Source organism: Suncus etruscus, chromosome 11 (assembly GCF_024139225.1).
Source record: "Suncus etruscus isolate mSunEtr1 chromosome 11, mSunEtr1.pri.cur, whole genome shotgun sequence".
NCBI classification, from domain to species: domain Eukaryota; kingdom Metazoa; phylum Chordata; class Mammalia; order Eulipotyphla; family Soricidae; genus Suncus; species Suncus etruscus.
Window position 1 is genome coordinate 21,795,519 of NC_064858.1, and position 22,620 is coordinate 21,818,138.

The window sequence follows — 22,620 nt, forward strand, 5'->3', positions numbered from 1 at the left end:
TTGCCGTTGTAGTCTGTGAGCACTGACCACGAGTCTGGCATGGCATTCTATTGATCTTGAAGAGTGTATATGTACTAAGAGAAAAGACTGGATTCCTCTCCCTTCGTAGTAAGAAGCCAGACTTTAAAAATTTACCCTTTCTATATGCTATGTCCTCCTTATTCAAAAGTGGAAGGTTATAAGAGTCCAAGAACTTATCCATTTCTTCCAGGTTCTCATATTTGGTGGCATAGAGTTTCTCAAAGTAGTTTCTGAATACCCTTTGAATCTCTGCAATATCTGTAGTGATCTTCCCTTTTCATTTCTGATATGGGTGATCAAGTTTCTTTCTTCGTGAGTTTTGCCAATAGTCTATCAATCTTGTTTATTTTTTCAAAGAACCAACTTCTGCCTTCGTTGCTCTTTCGGATTGTTTTTTGGGTTTCCACTTCATTGATTTCTGCTCTAAGCTTTGTTATTTTTGGTTCCTTTTGTTGATCATTTTCTAATTTTATGAGCTGTGTTATTAGGCTGTTGAGGTATGCCCCTTCTTCCTTCCTGATGTGTGCTTACAAAACTATAAATGTTCCTCTCAGTACTGCTTTTGCTGTATCCCATAGATTCTGGTAGTTTATGTCTTCATTGTCATTTGTTTCCAGAAAAGTTTTGACGTCCTCTTTGATTTTATCTTGGACCCACTGGTTCTTCAGTAGTAGGCTGCTTAATTTCCAGGTGTTAAAGTTTTCCTTCTGTGTCCCTTTATATTCATTCACATCTAATTTCAGAGCCTTGTGGTCAGTGAAGGTAGCCTGCAAAATTTCTATCCTCTTGATTTTATGTAAGTATGTTTTATGTGCCAGTATGTGGTCTATCCTGGAGAATGATCCAGGTACATTGGAGAAGAATGTGTATCTAGGTTTCTGCGGATGAAGGGTCCTATATATCTACTAGGCCCCTTTCTTCCATTTCTCGGCTAGTATATTTTTGTTGGGTTTCAGTCTGGTTGACCTATCAAGTATTGACAGGGCCGTGTTGAGGTCTCCCACAATTATTGTGCTATTATTGATATCCTCTTTCAAATTTATCAATAATTGTATGAGATATTTTGCTGGTTTTCATTGGATAAATATATGTTTAGTAGTGTGATTTCTTCCTGTTGCACATATCCCTTGATTAGTACAAAGTATCCATCTTTGTCCCTTACAACTTTTCTGAGTCTAAAATTTGTGTTGTCTGGTATTAATATAGCCACTCAAGCTTTTTTTTTGTGGTGGGGGGGATCACACCCGGCAGCACTCAGGGATTACTCCTGACTCTACACTCAGAAGTCGCTCCTGGCAGGCTCAGAGGACCATATGGGATGCCAGAATTCAAACCAATGACCTTCTGCATGCAAGGCAAACACCTTACCTTCAAGCTATCTCTCTGGCCCCCACTCCAGCTTTTTTAAGGGTTTTGTTTGCTTGGATGATTTCCTCCAGCCTTTGATTTTGAGTTCATGTTTTCTCTGACTATTTAGGTGTGTTTCTTGTACGCAGCAGAAGGTTGGATTTATCTTTTGATCCATTTCGCCACTCTGTGTCTCTTAACTGGTGCATTTAGTCCATTGACATTGAGGGAGATGATAGTCATAGGGTTTGATGTCATTCTTGTGTATAAGTTTGGTGTTTATGTTTGTCTGTCTTGTCTTAAAGTAAACCTTTCAGCTTTACAAGAAAAAAACATCTAATCCCATCAAAAAATGGGAGAAGAAACAGATACTTTGTCAAAGAAGAAATACAAATGGCCAAAAGGCACATGAAAAAATGCTCCACATCACTAATAATCAGGGAGATGCAAATCAAAACAACTATGAGGTACCATCTCATGCCACAGAGATTGGCGCACATCACAAAGAATGGCAATAAACCAGGGGTCTCAAACCCACGGCCTGCAGGCTGCAAACGGCCCTCCGTACAACATTTTGTGGCCCTGCCCTAGAGGAATCTTTTTTTGTTTTGTTTTAGTTGTTTGGATCACACCCCCCAATGTTCAAGGCTTACTACTGACTTTGCACTCAAGGATCACCCCAACTTTGCCTCCTGCGGCCCGCAGGTAAATTGAGTTTGAGACCCCTGCTATAAATAGTGCTGACGGGGATGTGGAGAGAAAGAAACTCTTATTCACTGCTAGTGGAAATGCCGTCTAGTCCAACCTTTATGGAAAGCGATATGGAGATTCTCCAAAAGCTGGAAATTGAGCTCCCATACGATCCAGCTATATGACTCTTAGGGATATACCCTAGGAACACAAAAATGCAATACAAAAATCCCTTCCTCACACCTATATGCATTACAGCGCTATTTTACAATAGCCAGACTCTGGAAACAGCCAAGATGCCCTTCAACAATCGAATGTCTAAAGAAACTGTGGTACATATACACAATGGAATATTATGCAGCAGTCAGGAGAGATGAAGTCATGACATTTTCCTATACATGGATGTACATGGAATCTGAGTGAAATGTACATGCTGAGTGAAATAAATCAGAGGGAGAGAGAAAAACACAGAATAGTCTCACTTATCTATGGGTTTTAAAAATAAATAAAAGACATTTTGCAGTAATTCTCAGAGACAAAAGAGAGGAGGGCTGGAATGTCAAGCTCACTACATGAAGCTCACCACAAAGAGTGTTGTTAGAAAAATAACTACGTTGAGAACTATCATAACAATGTGAATGAATGAGGGAAGTAGAAAGTCTATCTAGAGTACAGGCAGGGGTAGGGTGGGGAAGGAGATCTGGGGCACTGGTGATGGGAATGTTGCACTGGCGAAGGGTGGTGTTCTTTGCATGACTGAAACCCAACTACAATCATAATTATAATCAAGCTGTTTAAATGAAGATATATAAGATGTATATATATATATATATATATATATATATATATTCTCTCAGCTTCTACTTTTACATTTCTTAGAGTTCCTCATGAAATATCTGAGCGGATCTAAATGAGGATAAATAAAAAAAAATTACCCTTTCTAAGTTAGCCCCATTAATATACAGTATTGGCTACATTATGACTTGCAGTGAGGATTGTATATGTTGTTAATGATTTGTTAATGATGTAAAGGTCAGATCAGAAACAAAATTCATCAAGACTTAAGAAAAAATGATCATTCTTGAATGAGTTCTTTTATTCTCTACCTTAATTTGGGGTTAATTTAAAACCATCCATTGAAAATACACCTCCCCATTGTTGTGTATAAGTCTATTGAAATACAAAACGCTAGGGCTGGAGATATATTACAACTGATACTGCGCTTGCCTTGCACATGGTCAACCCAATTTCAATATCCAACACCCCTTTGCCTCCCAAGCCTTCAGGAGTGATCCCTGAAGGCAGAATCAGGAGTAAGCACTGAGCACAACTGGGTATAACCCCCAAATAAAGCACAAAACTCTAAGAGCAAGAAAAAAAAACTGACTCTTGGTAATATTAGATACAGCAGATGCAGAAATTCCAGAATATTCTGTCTGTGAGCATACCATATGTGGTGGCATCAATCAGTGTGTAAAGGATGAGTATTGAGAAGACTAATTTTTTGTTTGTTTTTTTTGGTCACACCCGGCAGTGCTCAGGGGTTACTCCTGCTTCTACACTCAGAAATCGCTCCTGGCAGGCTTGGGGGACCATATGGGATGCTGGGATTCTAACCACCTTCCTTCTGCATGAAAGGCAAACACCTTACCTCCATGCTATTTCTCCAGCCCCAAGAAGACTAATTTTTAATAATAGTCACCCTCCCTGTACTGGCCTCTTCTATCTTGTTAATGGTTCAAAGGAGAAACCAGTTGTACTGGATTTATTAGGTTTCGGGGACTGTTGTAACAAAATACTACCATAGATTGGCTTAAAGCAATAAATTTAGTCTATCAGTTTGGGGAGCTGTGGCTTAGCGATGTTTCATTCTACTCTCTGCTTCCATCTTTGCCTGCTGTTTTCTCTGCTCTAATTTAAAAAAAAAAAAAAAAGTAAGGTGTGTTACTCTGATGGGAATTTAAATCCAGAGCTTTCTTTTATATAATCTCGGGAAATTATCCTATCCAAGCTCTCTGAACTTCAGTTCAATTAAACAATAATACTTTCTTTGGGGCCATAAATTGTAGTGTTGGAATTAAGTTCAGGGTCAATACAGCCATCTTTTCTGCCTTTCATTTACTCTAGTTCAACAAAATGCAGGGCCCATGCCATGTAAATTTAAGGTTAAAAGAAATACGAATTTCTATCAAATTAGTCATAGTTAAGAGAATTTTGTTTTCATATAAGAGGACACCCCTCCCATCACCAGTGCAACATTCCTACCACCATGTCCCAAATATCCCTCTTCCCTACCCCGCACACACCTGTACTCTAGACAGGCTATTTTATACTTTTTTTTTGTTTTTGTTTTTGGGCCACACCCGGTGACACTCAGGGGTTACTCCTAGCTATGCGCTCAGAAGTCGTTCCTGGCGTGGGGACCATATGGGACACCGTCCTAGGCTAGTGCTGACAAGGCAGGCACCTTCCTTACCTCTAGCGCCACCGTGCCGGCCCCTTTTGTTTTTGTTTTTGGGTCACACCTAGCAGCGCTCAGGAGTTACTCCTGGATCCACGTTCAGAAATCACTCCTGGCAGGCTCAGGGGACCATATGGGATGCCAGGATTCGAGCCACCGTCCTTCTGCATGAAAGGCAAACGCCTTACCTCCATGCTATCTCTCCGGTCCCATATTTTATACTTCTAAAAATCACTCTCGATTTTCAGTTTGTGCTAAAATTATGTAACCATTCCTTGATAGAGCAGTTTCAAAACGTGTGTGTATGGGGGGGGGGGAATTAATGCCACATACAAGAAGGTATCTAATGAAATTTTATTTTTCATAAAAACTATGAACAGAACATGCCTGACAAGATGCAGCCACCCACCATAACAGCACTAGCTGGTCAGTCATGGTGTCCTGCAGGAGAGGCATGTGCTGGCTCCTAGCTGAACCCTGGAGGCAGCTTAGAGATCAGGTCTCAGTCCTGCTAGTGAGACACTGGGCTCCACAGCCAGGACAATACCAGTTAATCCTCCTACAGTAAAGAAAAAAATAAAGCCCAGAGCTCATAGCATAGCAGGGGATCATTTAATGTTCCCTCCATGTAGAGTTGCTAATCAGCTAAGCACTTTAACCCCGGTAGGAATCGCAATAATTATAGTTGCGGACGTAAAAATTATTGATGAAGATCATTTTTCAAAAAATTTTAAGGGGACAAGTTCAAGTACAATAGGCATAAAACTGTGGTTAGAGCCACAAATTTCAGAGCATTGTCCATAATATAAGGCGGGACGAGTTGCAGGTATGACCCAAACCACCCCACCCCAAAATGGAGTAACCACAGCATGTCATTCAGATCATCTCAACCCTTGCCCTAACATAATTGCTTTGAACGATAAATCTTCACCTCCCCTCGGCCCTGGCCTGCTTCCTCAGACCTCCAGCTGGGCCTGGGCTCTGGTCAGATCCCTTCCTCCTTCACCCAGGTTCCTCTGTAGATTTGTATATAGTTAGTCCAGCCCACTTTACTTTCTACAGCCATATGTGAATGCTATCCAGAACACTCAGCATCCACTGTGTCTGTCTGCCAGCCAGCCTACGTACCTACCTGTCTGGCTTACTGATAAGAGAGTAGGGTCCCTCTTAGGAGATGGTGAGGTGGGGGAGGGCGGAATAGATTGTCCACAGTACACTGAAGCCAGTCCTTGTAACCAGAAACACTAAGCCAGGCCTTAGTGGGGGCCACGCAGATCCAAACTTATCTGCCCGTTTGTCTTGTCTGCCTATCTACCTACTTGCCTGTCTGTATGTTTTCCTACATACATGTTTTCCTGAATGCCTAACTACCTGACTGCCTACCTGTTGGTCTACATATCTGTCTGTCTGACCTCTCCTTCAATCTCTCCCCTGGCTGAACTGCTCACATCTCATTTACAGCTTTGCTCTGCACCCCACCTCCATCTGCCTCTTATACCCCTGGTCCAGAGCTTTCCCCTCTCCACACCCTAATCTTCAGGCCTCCCTAAATGTCCATCGCTCCAAATTCCATTGTTGTCAGACAACATCTATTGCCTTCTGTTTCAGGGACCTGGAATTAGGATTGGATCCACATGATTCCCACTAAGGTCCAGCTTCCATGTACCACAGTCCACCTCCACCTGCCCACTCTATCCCTTTAGGGGGACCCCATTCTTTTCTCTGTAAAGGTTTGAGTTTTCTTTCCCACACTGAGTGAGGACATGTATGTGCATTTCTCCCTCTGCTGTACCTCACAGAGTGTGGCCCCCATGGTTGCAGGACATAATTCACCGTCTCTTACCCTTGTAGCTTCTATTATCAATTTCTGGTTTTGAAATATGCATCTTATTTCTTAATTTATGATGTCAGGAGTTAGTCCACCACTGACAATGCTTGGAGGCTACTCCTCATAGGGCCTGAGTCCCTAGGGACCATGGGGTGCTGGAGATAGAAATGGAACTGACTTCACCTCTGTACTGTTTTAATCTCTGTCCCTAGCTTAACTTTTTGCATATCCCTATTTACTATCTCCTACAAAGGGTTGGAATCTATTCTCTCCTCCCTCCTCTCACCCACCCACCCACCCACCCACACCCACACACAAGCACGAGCACGCATGCGTGCACTCCCTGTCTATGAATGGGATTTTGTTCTCTTGAGACTGACTTGGCAGGTGCTGGACAAAAACTGTGCTATAATGATGCTGGCTGGCTGACAGAAAGACCTTCCAGTGAAGGTCTTCAGGGAAGTTATTTTCCTTCTACTGCTGTTCCCAACTGACTCCTCTGCTCTAAGTACTGTTTTAGGTGCATCCACTGTCTTTCCTGCCTGAGCTCCTCAGGGATCATCCCAGGGCCACTGGGACAATCCTTATGGACAGCTCCTGCTTTGTATGCTCCACGCACAACCTCTGGGCTTTCTGCACAAAGGGCCCCAGAGATTAAAACAGTACTGGGGGCAGACGCAGATGGCCAGAGTCAGTTCCACTGGGAGCCAAAACTGAAACCAGAAACACCAACCTGTTCCCTAGCTCCAGCCTGCTTGCATGGCCCAAAACTTTTATGTTTCCAAATCTGCACATACTACTTCAAACAAAGACATGTTTTGTTCTGTTTTAATGTTGAAAACAAGGCTTTAAGAGCAGATTCGGGGGCCTCAGCTCCCATGTGCATTCATTATTGAAAACCCAAAAAAAGATTAAGTTCATCGCTTCTCGGCCTTTTGGCTAAGATCAAGTGTAGTATCTGTTCTTATCAGTTTAATATCTGATACGTCCTCTATCCGAGGACAATATATTAAATGGATTTTTGGAGCTGGGAGTCGGAAGAGGAGCTTGCTCCGTCCGCTCCGCGCATCGACCCGGTATTGCAGTATCTCCGGGAACGGTGCACCCCTCTCAGGGGTTAAAATCAAGGTCACAGGGGCCGGGCGGTGGCGCTAAAGGTAAGGTGCCTGCCTTGCCTGCGCTAACCTTGGACGGACCGCGGTTCGATCCCCCGGTGTCCCATATGGTCCCCCAAGCCAGGAGCAACTTCTGAGCACAAAGCCAGGAGTAACCCCTGAGCGTTACTGGGTGTGGCCCAAAAACAAAAACAAAAAAAAAAAAAGATTAAGTTCATTTACTGTCTTTGAAATTGAGGCAGAGCTGGGATCTGGGCTTGGTCGTGTTGCATAACTTGGTTTGATCACCGCTTCTGTTCAGTTCAGGCTGGGCAATGAGAATAAAGCCTTCCCCTTCTTTGAACTTTGCAGCTGCAAAATACAGTCCTAGACAGCAGCTCAGAGATGGATGTAGGTCTGACCCACCTCCCGCAGCTCCTCACGGCCCTGCAGACAGTGACCCAGCAGCTCTCGGATGGGGACACTGGCCTTGGTCTCCAGAATGAATTTTGCCACGGCCTCTCCTTTGGGTGCCTCACCCTGCACACTGTCCAGGACCACCCCTCGCACATCCTTTGGCTTCCCTGGTGCCCCAAAATGAGGAACAGACCCAGGCAATCCTTGCGAATCATGTGACAGAATTTCTCCAACCGATCGAAGCGAGTCCTGATGGCCTCATCTTCCTGGTCATGGTTGTGGTGGGGCCCAGAGTTCGACTCAGGGGTTCCAGGGGCCAGGGAGGACAGACGTAGGGTCTGTACTGCCAGTTGCAGCTGGATCTGTCAGTGCTCCAGAAGGTCCAGATCCAGTCAGCCCCAAAAAAGTGAGGCCTGATATGTGGTCATCTTGGTGGTGGTCAACCACCTATCTGTGCCCTGCTTTTGGCAGAAGCGGACGAAGTGGATGAGGAAGATATCATTTAGGGTGCTGGGAGCTGGGCTCAGGTTGCTCAGTGAATCTTTGAACTCCAAATACTCCTGCAGCTTGCGGGCTGCATGAACCATGGCCCGGCTGACTGCCTCACAGATGCGTGCACCTTCCTGACGATCTTGTAGGGACAACCGATGAGAGCGGCTTAACCCTGTTTCTTCCTGCCCAACAGTAGTCACCTGCTCTGGGGGTTGTGCCCAGTTGTCCTGAAGGGCCCTAGCCCATCTCTCTTCACCTAGCAAGCTACAGACACCTGACCCAGTCTGGGTTCAGAAGAGCTTTTTGTACATAGAAGAGTCGAGATGCCTGTGGTATCTATTCTGTCTCAGCTTTGTTCTGTGCCTCCCTCCTTTCACTGAGCATATATTACCCCCCCCCACATACACACACACCTCCATGCTACCCTGTTTACCAACTGGGCAGGAACTTCTTCAGATCCCACTGGGAATGGGCCAGGAGGTTCCCAGGACACCAAGCACTAGCTGCTTGGCACCCATTTCCACCTGGCCCTGGTGTCCTACAAACGGTCCCATTTCAAACAGGTTCAACCAGTGTTAGGTCTCTAGAGAACCACCTGCTCTCCCTTTCCTGTCTCTGAGTTCCTCTCCCCACTGCCTGTCTCATGTTTCTATCTGTGGCAACACATGCTATAAAGCAGATCCTCAGCCTCTAGCTCACAGGTGTAGCAGGGTAGAAGTCACTGATCTCTGGCTCTAACTTGATGGTCTATAGAATGGTGTGCAGGGCAGGTGGCAGTTATGGCAAGGTGGACTAAACTACTCTAAACCCTAGAATTTTACAGGGAACGCTATGCAGTGTAAGGAGTTTGTATGCCTGCTTTCTGTATCAAAGATGAGGCCCACTGGCTACTAGATTATCAGACAAAAATATAGGAGGCAAATATCAATGGAGTTTATTTCCTTCATGTGGTAATACCAGCAGTGTATAATATCCCGTAAATAAAATATATCAGAAAAAATTTATTACATATTGTCTGTCACTCATATGATACTGACCTAAATAGAGTATTTTGGCATCTATAAGTCTCCTGGGATATTTTAAAAAACTGGGTTTGAATAATTTGTTTTCTTTTGTTTTTTTCAATGATAAAGAATATTCACATTAAAATAAAACATGAATACAGAAAAAGTCCAATATAGTCACCAGATGATGACTGCAAGGGAGCAAGAGGCGAGAATGAGCCTCAGATCATTTTTGTAGGAATAAATAGTGATTTACTGCTAAGGTTCTACAAAGAATAACCTCACAGCCTTTAGCTTAATGGACTCTGAAACAAAGTGTTGTTAAAAATCCCCTTAGCAGAGAGCCTGAGAAGTGTACAATCAATAACATGAATTGTTGGGCAGATGTTGGTACTTTAACGTAATGCTGTAGTTTAGCAAAGAGAAAAAAAAAAGCTTAATACTGTAAAATTTTTGCTTTGTTTTAGTTTCTTCAGAAATTATTTCTACAAATTTGTGGGGGGAGAAGCTGAATGCATTCAAGTGCATAGTCTGAGTCCCTTGAGTTCTTCCCTTTGAGGTAAAAAGCATCCATGTTTAAGGCTGAAGTTCATTATAAAAACCAGGTGACGAGGCAGTATATGCTGTCAGAAAAGGGCTGTTCTGAGCCTGGCTGTGCCAGGCTCTTCGCAGTCACTGGTGCTGAAGGGCCTTCCAGACAGCCTCTCAGGAACCTGCTGGATAATGGGAATTTTCATCTCTCCATATTTCTAAAATGAGATATTTGTTTTGTTGTTTAAAACCATTTTCCTTATGCCACAAAATAAAAGTTGGATTTTTTTTCTATATACTAAATATATACATATAATTAGAAAAATATATAAAAATAAGACAGTAAGAGGCAAGAAGAGGGGTGCGGCTGGTGTAAGGATGAGTCCATGGAGGGAATCTTTCAAAGTAGAGCCCGACGGGCGCAAGATGCGCCACCAATCCTCCCAGAAGTCTTTGCACCTCTCCCAGAATCCTTACATGCACTGTGCATGTAAGTGCAGTGTGGAGGCCAACGCCCTTCTGGCCACACATCTGGAAGGTCACTGTACAGTCACTGTTTGGGGATTGGGGTGACCGCACTCTCACCACCAGCATCTCATCTTGTTTGCTAACGTCAAGAAGGCCCAGTGGGCAGTGCCCCTTCTGCCGAGATGAGCGCCTGGCAGCGCTGTGTGGATTGTTTGGGGCTGGAGAGAGAAAGCGAGGGAAGTTCAAGCCGCTTGCCATTCTCTTCCTGAGAGCCACCAGTGTCACACATTGGAGTCCTCATCTGTCATGCTGGCACTGGGGGACTGGGCGGCAAAGTCTTTAAACATATCATCTTCCTTTAACATGTGCTGTGAAAGCAAGCAGGGTAAGTCAGTCCAGAATAACAATACCATATCTCCTCAAGTGGAAATTCACTTGAGGAGATGGAGTGCATGCCGTGTATGCAGGAACTCCAATTTCTATTCCCCTACTGTATGGTACCCCCAACCACAAGCTGGTATGTGCCCCAAACCAAAGACAAAGATACTTTCCTCCACGCACTCACCGTCAAATTGTTGATGCCTTCAGAGAATGCACCAATCTGCCTCACTGTCCCTTCTGAGTCTTCCATCTGCAAAGAGCATATCACACTGTAACATTCTCCAGTGCTGGGTTTCAAGTCAAGGGCAGCAGTATGAGCCCAAGTCTAGGCAGAAATGCCACAGGTGACACTGAACAGGCTGAAATGGGTGCTCAGGGCTCTCTGGATCCCTCCTGCCACTGAGTGTGAAACCCTAGCACCTGGCATGCCCAGTGCTACACTGTGATCTGGTAAGGGGCTATTGAATAGAGGGTAGAATTAGCTCCAGTGATGACTGGCTTCCTTCCCATAATACTAAGAGCTATGTGTGGCCCACTCTTGTTGTAAATAGCTTGTTTTAAAGCTATTTTAAAGCTATTCTATCTTGGGGGCTGGAGAGATAGCATGGAGGTAATGTGTTTGCCTTGCATGCAGAAGGTCGACGGTTTGAATCCCGGCATCCCATATGGTCCCCTGAGCCTGCCAGGAATGATTTCTGAGCATAGAGCCAGGAGTAACCCCTGAGCGTTGCCAGGTGTAACCCAAAAACCAACCCCCCCCCCAAAAAAAAAGCTATTCTATCTTGGATGAGTTGTTTAACCTTTCCGGACTGTTCCCTTCTCTCCTAAACCAGAAGATGAACCTTCATGGTTTGAAGAACCACCCTGAAACTTTATAGACACTAAGAGTACAGGGTAATGCCTATGACACAGCTGGCATTCAGCACTGAGCATTTCTTCCTGCTCCTTACTGGAGGCATGGGAATAGGCAGTTATCAGCCAATGGCCTCGACTTCCTATCTATATGGGAAGAAACAGTACCAGACGTACCTGCTCAAACCGGTCCAGGTCATCCTCGTCATACAGGCGCATGTCCAAACTAGGTTTGAACCCCTTCTTGGATGAACTTCCTGATGCCTGCCCCAGTTCCATTGGACAAACATACTCTTCCCCATCTTCCTGCTTCCTCTTCCTTAGATTGCCGAAATTGCTAAAGCTAAGTTTCTTTGGCTGTAAGAGAAGAGCAGACACAAATATGAAAGGTTCTGCTAGATTCTGAGGACAAAATGCAAAAGGACTTGTTCATTCCACCTCACAAACATGAACACATGACAAGGCCCAAGGAATGAAACCAAAGGCTGCCCAGAACTGAATGAGGCCACAGACAAGATCACAGGTCTGTGGTCTGGTGCTCAGGAGTGGAGAAACCTTCTCCTTGTCCCTGACTAGTAGGACAGTATCCATGGCAAGTAGGTACTTTCCAACTGAGCTAACTGCCCTTTTAAACATTTCTAGGGAGTTTTTCACTAATGTGCACACAACTTAGAAATAAGACAGATGGGCTGAGATAATATAGCAGGTATGGTGCTTCCTTCGTATGTGGCCATCCCAGATTCAATCTACAGCACCCCATATGGCTCCCAAAGCCCTCCAGAAGTAATTCCTGAGTGCAGACCCAGGAGTAACCTCTGACCTCTGTCAAGTGTGTCCCCAAAATAAAACAATTAAAAAAGAACCAAAGAAACAAAAGAAGAGGGTGCTTGCGCCTTGCATGAACCAACCCAGGTTCTATCCTGACACCCAGTATCATCCCCAAGCCCACCAGGGTTGATGCCTCAGTGCAAAGCCAGGAGTAAACTCTGAGCACCACTGGGTCTGGTCCTCAAACAGAAAAATAAGTCAGACAAGCCTGAGTTTGTCTAAACAGAAATGCTCCTGGGATTCAACATACCCACAGGAAAACCAGGCCAACCATGATCTCTATCTGGGCTCAAAGGGTGCTGGCCATCAACCACAGGTGGGTAACAACACCTACATCTACTCCTTAGGTGAGTCAGCTCAGATTAAGCCAGTGATTTGGCAGCCCAAAACTAAGCCTTTACAGATAGCATCTCTTAATTACCCTTACAGAGTAAGATCCATACGATCAATACATATCCATACTATCCATTATGGGAGACTATCAGCCCATTTGCAGAACAGTAGCTCTCAGAAGATGGAACACTCCCAGGCGAGAGACCAATCCAAGCAGGAACACACCTTCACTTTGGCAGTGGCCGTCAGCAACACATACTCGGGCGATTCCATGGCCTCCCTCTTCTGGTGCTGGGCCTCTCCTCCAATAAGGAGGTTGAAATGCGTGGCTAGGTGTCTCCGCAGCAAGGTCTTGCTTGGTGGGATATTCAGTAACTGGGCCATTGTCTCTACATTAAATCGGGGTTCCAGGACCTGTATGGGAAGAAGAGGCTGTGTAAGCACTAGCAGCTCCAGCGTGCAGATGCCATCTCCAGCAAATTAATTTTTTTAATTTAAAGTAAACCACTAAATGTTTTCAGTTCTCTTCAGACACTTGCTCTCCTTCTGCCCTCCTCACTAGTTAAATAAATGACTATAAATAAAGATTTGACATAAAGAACCAGAAAAAAAAAGTTACATCAACCCATGTGGGGTGGTGACCCACAGATTAAGAAGCCAAGGTCTGGAAGAGGAAAGAAATTACAGGGTTTGGGAAAAGCAGAAGGGGATTCTTTAGAACACCCCATCCTGGAAGGCCCATAAGCAGACCGTGTGGCTGCCCTGGAGCCCCATGACAGCAAGTAGATCCGGGAGCAAGTTGATGACGCTTTACCATTAGCCCCCCATGCACACCGCTGCCCCGAAGGTTGGGTGCATATTCAGCTAGGTCCACGGAGCGCAGCCATTCCATCACGCGGTGGTTGGTCCACTGCTGCACCTCTAGTGGAGTGATGCTATTCTGGGGGCACAAAGAACCATTGGGAGTGTCAGTGATGATGAGGTGTAAGTGTTCCTTGCTTCAGAGTGAGATGTGGGTGCCCCACATGGCAGCTGGACAAAAGTCCACCACCCCAGCCCGAAGAAATCACCTCATCAGAGGGCCGCCTCCGCAGACAGTTGGGCTCAAAGCCATTGATGCGCAGGACCTGGATGGCCCGTTTGATGCTGAGGTGGTGCAGCACGCTCACCACCTTCAGAGACAGCAGGTCATCCTGCAGGGGGACAGAGGACTCAGAGAGGGCCACCGCAAGGGCCCATCCCCAGGAACCCTTGGGAAATGGGAGCAGAAAACCATAGGCCTTGCGCCTTGAAGATTGATTTTTTGTTTGGTTGTTTTTTGGTTTTTGGTTTTGGGTCACACCCGGTGGTACTCAGGGGTTACTTCTGGCTGTGCACTCAGAAATCGCTCTTGGTAGGCACGGGGAACCATATGGAATGCCGGGATTCGATCCACCACCCGTGTTCTGGATCGGCTGTGTGCAAGGCAAACACCCTACCACTGTGCTATCTCTCTGGCTCTGAAGGTTGTTTTTCTGGGGGTACAGAACCCCTTTCCTGTTCTAAAAATCACCCTCTCTTGGACTCTCACGTGGACATGAAAATCCAGATCAAAACTGGTCAGACCACTTGAATTCCACTTGCTTTTCCCCGTTACTCAGAATGAATAGGGAACCCCCAAGTGCCAAGAAGCGGGGGAAAGATCTGCCATGACAGCAGACCCCGACAGCAAGTACTGTATGCCAGCTGCCCTGATCTGATTTAACAAAGGTGAGCTTAAAGCAAGTCGTATGCAAGTGACTCTGGGCAGAATTTCTTTTTTTTTTTTTTTTTTTTTTTTTTTTTTGGTTTTTGGGCCACACCCGGTAACGCTCAGGGGTTACTCCTGGCTATGCGCTCAGAAGTCGCTCCTGGCTTGGGGGACCATATGGGACGCCGGGGGATCGAACCGCGGTCCGTCTCCTAGGCTAGCGCAGGTAAGGCAGGCACCTTACCTCCAGCGCCACCGCCCGGCCCCTGGGCAGAATTTCTGAGCAGAGACTCCTCACACTGGGGAAAGTCAGGATTGCACCCCAATATTAGCAGTCTAATTCCACATCCCATGCTTTAAATAGATATTGTGAACAAATTTGGAAAGACAGACTCAGTATATGGAGAGAGAAAGAACTGGGCAAGTTGTATGCATAGAACCATACATCAACATTCAGTCCTTGCTGGGGCAGGCCTTCACCAACCTTATGGTGTGTTGGAATTATTTCTATTGTGTTGACACACCTAAACAAATGGTTTTATGAGAAGGAGGCTGGGGTGGGGGTGGTGAATAGTATCAAGATAAGCCCCAGTTGATTTGCAGGCACACCCAGAAAATAAACTGATTTTAAGCACACCTGACTGATGACACATTTCTTGGGGTGGGATAAAAAGGGAAAAGAGTTGAACTGAACAAGAGTTCTCACTTATTTGGGTAGACGAGAACAGGGATGGAATCTGGGATCTCCCATGGGCAAGGCAAGTACGTAAACCACTGAGTAAAGTTCCCTTTCTCCTCCCCCAGCTCACCCATCAAGACTGAAAATCCTAGAGACAGGAGTAGCCCCTGAGCGCTGTGGGTGTGACCCAAAAACAAACAAACAAAAAAAAGACTGAAAACTCTACACTGATCACACAATTCATCTGAGCAGTAGGTTAGATTAGGATCCTGGCAGTTGCTTGGAAATTTGGATTGGCATTTTGGGACTTGGGACTTTGGAGTCAAGCTCTCTATAGTATGGTCTTCTTTTATAGCCCTGTACATTATCCATATGCTCAGAGCCAGCATTTGCTCATTGTCCCAGGCAGACAAATATTGACTAAGTTCTCTGAGGTGCTGGGAGCGGTTAAGAGCAGGGATCTCAAGGCAGCATGGGCTATATATAACATTACTTTGAACCACTTCCCAGTAGGCCAGGTGACCACATCTCTCAACTGAAAGCTGAGGTAGTCACAGCACTGAGTTGGGGGATTCCTTGGGAAGTATGCGACACCACCAGTATCAGCACAGTTGCAGGGCCAGACTTCGGCTGGATAGTGGAGGAAACAAACCTGTGGACTTGTTTCCCATTATTGACTTATCTAACAAGACACATAATTGGGTTTACCAAAGGCCACTGGGATCAGAGCAAAGCTGGAACTGTGTGGCTCTACTGCAACAAAGCAGGGCAGAGCCCTTCGACCAGTGGGCGAGCTGGAAGGGGACAGAGGAGGAGTGCCAGCTTCTCTGCCTGGGCCGAGTGGGCGAAGGAAGGAGGCCCAAGGATCTCAACTGAATCAGAGAAGGGACGTGCCTGGTAGATGTTGGGCTCCAGGGTATCAGAAACCCCTACTTAGAAACACGGAGCTTCCGGTGTCTGTAGATGAACCCCACAAACCAAAGAAATCACCCATTCAATCTGCACACTTCATGCAATCCACTTTCAGAAGTGGATGTTTTAAATACTTATTGGGCAAATGGTGGATTTCCCACAGGTGGTTGCAACTCTTATTTCTTCCAAACATCAACAGAGCCAAAAAGTGGCCATTTTTTTTTCCTGTGAGGTACCCCCAACTTTCAATGCTGGGGGTCAGGTGGAAACACCCACCTGACTCAGAGAGGGACAAGCTACAGGTACTCCAAACCCACACCACACAGTCCACTTACGACTGTCATATAATGCAGCATTCGCCCATCCACACGCCCCTCATCAAATTGCGTCTTATACTGGGGGAGACCGATGTCATCCAGCCACCCTACAGGGAAAAGACAGAATGGTTAGCAGGAACTGAATACACTCCTTCCTTCTGTTTGCTCATTTGCTCACTCATTCACTCACTTTCACACTCACTCATTCACAGTCTAATGTACTCTTTCATTAACTCATGTACTTGTTTACTCATTCACTCATTCGTTCACTAATCCAGTCACTCGTTCATTTTCTCATTCATTCAAAGCCTCCTACTTGTGACCCAGTTGAAGTCCAGCTTTCCATGGTTGGTTTCTTCTTCAGAACCCAGCGCCTGCAGTGCCAGCTGGAGTTTCTTCCGATGAAGCGAATGCTTGATTCCAAGCTCCTGTATCAAACAACAAATAGCAACTTCATAACTCTGACTGGGTGAGTTGGGGGTACAAACCCCACATGCATTCAGAGTACCCCCATAGGTGTGTGCATGCACAGCCTCTCAAAAGGTTCCTGAGAGCCAAGTCGGCCCAGGTGAAATAGCAGCATACAGCTCAGGGGTTTTGCAGTGATTTGGAACCAAATGTCTAGTCACTGGAAATAAAATGTAGGTAGGGGACTTTCTTTCTCTTCTGCAAAGGGGAAGTGTGCTGCATACGTTACTGAGTTGAGTCTGGATAAAGCTACATAGTGGTTCTGAGGACTATGAACTATTCTGGATTACTACTCTGGTCATGAGACTTCTCATGACCAATATATACTATTGGGACTCATGATCAGACCTATTCTTTGAAACCCATGAAATAAAACCAGTGTGACTAGGGACCTACACTTCACCACAAGCTATTATTGGGCCTAACTACCCCTCTTTCCTAGAATATGAGCCAATCCTCTGTCCCTCTGTATCCCCAACCACCAGCACTGATTTGAGAAATAAAATAAAGCTGTTCACCTTCTCCAGATCCTGCTGAGACGCCTGCAGGAGGGTCTGGCCAGAGACAATCCAGTGCTTTCCGGAGTTCAGATAGGAGCCCAGGCCCTGCTCCACCAGCCAGCTGCACACCTGTTCCTTGGTCCACCTGGCAAATGGCATGTCTAGTTCACTGTGGGAACAGAAGAGAAACATGGGAAACTAGCCAGTACCATGAACATCCCAGCTACCTGGGCTTACAGTGATTATTTAACAGTGGGGGACATTGCCTGGCCACAAAAAAACTTCCTTCCCAATTTGTGAAGGGGCACTGATTGGACAGTCACTCATGGGTACAGCTATTAAATAAGAGGCTCCTGAAACTCAGGAATACCAGAGAAGGAGAGAACTAAGAAGCCCAGGTAAGGAACCGGAGAGATAGCATGGAGGTGTAGGGGGTTTGCCTTGCATGCAGAAGGTTGGTGGTTTGAATCCAGGCATCCCATATGGTCCCCCAAGCCTGTCAGGAGCAATTTCTGAGCATAGAGCCAGGAGTAACCCCTACGCGCTGCTGGTTGTGACCCAAAAAACAAAAAAAGAAGCCCAGGTAACATGCTGGGTTCTTAAACAAAGGCAGCTGAAGGTCAAATCCCAAACGGAAAACCCTCAGCAGCCTGAAACTCCAATCAAGCTTGAACCAAGTTTAGCAGAATTATAGTTTTTCTTCAGGTGGCCATCAATGAGTGAAATCAAAGCAAATCTGTTTTCAAGTTATACCCAGCAGTGCCTCAGGATTTATACATCTAGTTCTGGCTCTGTGCTCAGAACTCACTGCTGCCAATGCTCGGAGAACCCTATGTGGTACTGGGACCAAGTGCGTGTGAGGCAAGCACTTTAACCCCTGTACTCTCTTGCTGGCCCCCTTTGCTTTCTTTTGCTTTGACACACAAATAGTATTTCATTTGGGGAAAATAAAATGAAGACAGAAGAGCCCTTTAGTTTATGGGATAAAGACGATTTCTTCTGTGGCTGAGGAGGGGGTACAGTCACCAAGGTGGGTATACAAAGGATAAATCACCTCTTCTGAGAACCCTGCACTCAGTCTGTAGCCTGTGCACTGCCCTCTGGAGCCTACAGAAGGTCTAAAGACCACCCCTCTATGAGCAGCATGGTAAGGGCAGGAACTGAGAGCATCCCAACGGATACAGGTGCTGGTGAAATTCACATCTCAAGGTACCTCAGATTTATGGGACAGTTGTTGATGGTCAGACACAGGAACATAGGTGGACCGAGTGAGTTTCTGCATCATGGCAGGGAAATTAGGGGTTCTGATTACCAAGCAGGGAGGGTGAGAGGCAGAGACAGATCCACATAGTCTAACTCATAGTCAAGCCCCAAAGAGCTACTCTTTTTTTTTTTTTTTTTTTAATTTGACCTTTGCCCTGATGTTCAGGGCTTAATCCTGGCTCCATGTTTAGGAATCACTCTTGGTGGTTCTCAGGTGACATTGTGGTGCTGGGTGCTGAACCCAGGTCGATAACGTGCAAAGTGCATGAGCAAGGGCCTAACTTCATACTATCTCATATAGGAGCCCAGGCCAACTGCACACCTGTTCCTTGATCCACCTGACAAATGGCATGTCTAGTTCAATGTGGGAACAGAAGAGAAACATGGGAAACTTACCAGTACCATGAGCACCCCATACTTCAATAAGCTGCTTTTGGGTGTTTTTTTGGGGGGAAGGGGGCACACTGGTGGTATTCAGGGCTTATTTGTAGCTTTGCACTGAGAGACCACTAGTGGTAGGCTCAGGGAACCAGGAGTGGTGCTGGGGATCAAACCCAGTCAGCTGCCACAAAACAAATACCTAACCTGCAAAACCACTGCTCCAGTGGCTCAAGAAGCTACTTTTAATATTATTTTTTTGGTGGGGGCATACACAGCTGTACTTGAGGAACTGTGAGGTGCTAGAAATAGAGCCTGAGTCCTCTGCCACCCTTTGAGTCATCTTCCTGCCCCTCTCCCCTAAACCACAATACTAGCATCCCTTCTAAAGCCAGGCTGCTAGGTACTTAGACTGTTGGGGATAGAGAGGGCCCTGCACTTCATCAATACTGCTGAAGCTAGAGCTCTGGGCTTACAGCTATTTGTCCCTCTGTCAGAATAGACAGCACCAATACAGAGCGGCTGAGGCAGCTCTGACACAGGGATACTCTTACCTGTTAGTTTGTCCCAAATCTCGAGACCAGCCCAGCCGGGGCCCTGCAGTGGCCCTTGTCCCTCCTCTTTTGAATTCAGGCTCAGACATGTCCTCCGGGTTGAAAGTGGTCGACTGACTCCTTCTGAGTCTGCAAAGACATAGCAGCCAGGTTAGGGCTAATCTCAATTATTTCAGCTTGATATACATGCTTGAGCTGTTCCTCTTCCTCCGGTGCCAGAAGAAACATTTATGGTACTTTGCTTTTTGTTTGTTTGGGGGCCATACCTGGCCATGTTCAAGGGTTACTCTGGCTCTAGTGCTTAGGGATCACTCCCAGTAGAGCTTGAGGACCATATAGTGCCAAGGACAAAACCCAGGGCATCAGCATGCAATGTACTCAGTCCACTGAGCTGTCTCTCCAGCTCAAATATTCACATTTATGCTTTATTAGAGACCCACAGAACTAATGAAACCTCCAAATCTTTGTTATTTCAGGGCTACCAAAAAACCTTCCAGCAGCACCTGGAAGCCTCCTGCCAGCCTCCCACACATTCCTTTCTTTCTTTTTTGTTTTTGTTTTTGGGGTCACACCCAGCAGCGCTCAAGGGTTTCTCCTGGCTCTATGCTCAGAAACCGCTCCTGGCAGGCTCAGGGTACCATATGGGATGCTGGGATTCGAACCACCATCCTTCCTTCTGCATGCAAGGCAAATGCCCTACTTCCATGCTATTTCTCTGGTCCTCCCCCACAAATTCCTAAATGAGAGCTGTACTCTAGACCCTTTGGTGGGCTCCAGGCTGCTCACCTTCCAAAGAGCTTCATGATGCCTCGGGATTTCTTTTTGGAGTCTGGAGATGGGGGTGTCATCTGGAAGGGGCTGTTTCCCTGGGGGCCTCTGGGCAGAGACGAACCACCAGCCAGGTTCAGGCGCTCAGCTGTCTCTTGTTCTGTTTCTGCTGCTCCAGAACAGAACATAAAAGACGTGAAATTAAACACAGGCAATAGAACCAACTAGATGCTTATGCGAACTCTGCCTGCTCTAGCAGACTTCCTTTTCTGTTGGTCTAAATTGGCAACTGACCAGAACCACCATCATAACAACAAAAAAGGAGCCCACTAGACTCCTGCAATTCTATGGCAGACCAACGAATATCCAGAGGTCAGTTCCACAACAAGATGTCTTGGAGAAGCATGAAGGGTCTCTGGGAACCTGAGCTTCCTACACAAAGGACTTCAAGCTCTGTTGCCATCCACCTCCATGCTGCCTCCTTTACTATCATCCCGTTCCGATACCCCTACCCTGATGTGTCTTGGATCAGCTCCTTTGATAAATGTCCCTTTCTGACAGCAGGCTACAGGCTCCTCTGAAAAACCCAAGTGCTTTGTTCTCACCGGTCCCCAACACGACCTCACACTCACTAAATTCGCTTCTCTTGGTGGCCCAGCACCCCATACCTGTATTGCTCACAGTGGCTCAAGAAAGTGGCCAACTCTCCAAGGGCCTTTAATTAAAGGTGCTCATTGACAGTCTTGTTTATATTGATCCATCTTTTGTAATTTGGGGGAGGGAGTTAGCCAAACACAGAGATGCTCAGGGCTTACTCCTGGCTCTGCATGGAGGGATCACTCCTGGCAGAATAGGAACAATAGGTGGTACCAGGGATCGAATCCAGGTCTGCAGATTGCAAGGCAAACACCCTACCTGCTATCATTCCAGCCTCTCATTTTTCTTTTTTCATTTGTTTTAGAGAGACACCTGGCAGTGCTCAGGGCTTATTCCTGGCTCTGCACTCAGGGATCACTCCTTATGGGGTTTGGAAATCATACAGAATGCTGGGGATCAAACCCACATTAGCCAGGACAAGCTACCCCCATACTATCTCTCAAGTCCCATTAATGGACTTTTTACTCAGGTGTTTTCTTTCTAGCCCTTCTCCTGTGGTATCATTATCCTGCAAGTGACTAAGTTCTAGTGAATCTTTATTTCAGAAGTTAATTATTCTGTACAATCTATTATGTGGGAGGCAGGAGAGGAGGAACGAGCAAGGTTTATAAGTTTACTTTCCGTATAAAATCAGAACTCGCTGGATTTATCTTCAAAGAAGACTATCTAGTATACTACTCCCAAATCTCCAAGCATCAGCTGTTTTATTTCTTTTACATTTTTCCTTAATGACAATCTAGCATGAGCAAATGCAAGGGTTGGTCTTTCTACAAAGAGAGCGCTTAGATTACAGAGGAAGCATCAACTGGAACAGATTTTCAGCAAGGTGACAAAGGGGCAGAAATTGGTTTTTTTCTACAAAGCAGAGCTGTGATTAAATGTTATCAAAAGCAGCATTTCCCCTTTGGCACTGAGTTGTCTATGGAAGGTGCAGAAACACAGGCAGAGTATTGTCGGGACTTATCAGCATCCTGGTCCACTCAGCATGTACATGTACACAGAGAGCCGCCTCCTCTCTGGTACAGAGCATGAGAAAGTACAGAGAAGCCCACAGGGACCTTTCCTCAAATCCACAGTACCCTTAAACAGGTGGCCTCAATTCTTAATCTCTTAGAGACAGTCTGATGGCTGTGTTGGGGCTAGAAAGCAGGGACCCACATGCAAAACATACATGTCCCTACTGAGCCCCACTGTCCTGCCTGAAGCAATATGGCTTTTTTTTGGGGGGGGGTCACACCCAGCAGTGCTCAGGGGTTACTCCTGGATCCACGCTCAGAAATCTCACTCCTGGCAGGCTCAGTGGACCATATGGGATGCCGGGATTCAAACCACCGTCCTTCTGCATGAAAGGCAAACGCCCTACCTCCATGCTATCTCTCCGGCCCCACAATATGGCTTATTTAGAAGGCTATTTTATTCCTAAAGTGCCTGGCCCTACAAGGAGGGAAATTAAGGGGCTCTTCCTGAAATTATCTGGGACTGCCTCCTCAAATCACACGAGTCTCCTCTGTGGCCATCACTGGTATCTCCACTGGCTGAGCAATGAAACACTGAAGCTTGTTCACCTAACAGTTGGTCTGCAGTGATCAAAGACCTCCAGGAACAGCTCTACCTGGCCACAAATGTTTTTTCCTGCAGGCGGAAGTCA

At 46.0% G+C, this 22,620-nt stretch overlaps 2 protein-coding genes and 1 non-coding gene across 3 annotated transcripts in view; 1 reads left to right on the forward strand and 2 right to left on the reverse strand.

The window, feature by feature from the left end:
* Positions 1-7,266: 7,266 nt before the first annotated feature.
* Positions 7,267-7,457, forward strand: LOC126023317 (U2 spliceosomal RNA). Its single transcript, XR_007500483.1, has one exon. It is a non-coding gene; the product is annotated as a U2 spliceosomal RNA (small nuclear RNA).
* A 383-nt stretch (positions 7,458-7,840) lies between these two features.
* On the reverse strand, positions 7,841-10,479 carry REP15 (RAB15 effector protein). The gene is given in 6 exon segments (XM_049782889.1): positions 7,841-8,040; positions 8,043-8,225; positions 8,228-8,261; positions 8,263-8,532; positions 9,050-9,097; positions 10,465-10,479. Coding segments are annotated over 6 exon segments (750 nt in total).
* Positions 10,376-22,620, reverse strand: part of PPFIBP1 (PPFIA binding protein 1) — a 99,857-nt gene continuing 87,612 nt past the window's right edge. The window contains exons 20-30 of the mRNA XM_049783789.1: positions 20,334-20,484; positions 19,548-19,676; positions 17,371-17,521; positions 16,701-16,812; positions 16,403-16,491; positions 13,818-13,940; positions 13,562-13,687; positions 12,973-13,161; positions 11,764-11,943; positions 10,919-10,984; positions 10,376-10,721 (exon numbers count right to left, since the gene is read on the reverse strand). Coding sequence (XP_049639746.1) covers positions 10,635-10,721; positions 10,919-10,984; positions 11,764-11,943; positions 12,973-13,161; positions 13,562-13,687; positions 13,818-13,940; positions 16,403-16,491; positions 16,701-16,812; positions 17,371-17,521; positions 19,548-19,676; positions 20,334-20,484 — 1,403 coding nt within the window. The 3' untranslated portion in view covers positions 10,376-10,634. The remainder of the gene's footprint in view (positions 10,722-10,918; positions 10,985-11,763; positions 11,944-12,972; positions 13,162-13,561; positions 13,688-13,817; positions 13,941-16,402; positions 16,492-16,700; positions 16,813-17,370; positions 17,522-19,547; positions 19,677-20,333; positions 20,485-22,620) is intronic.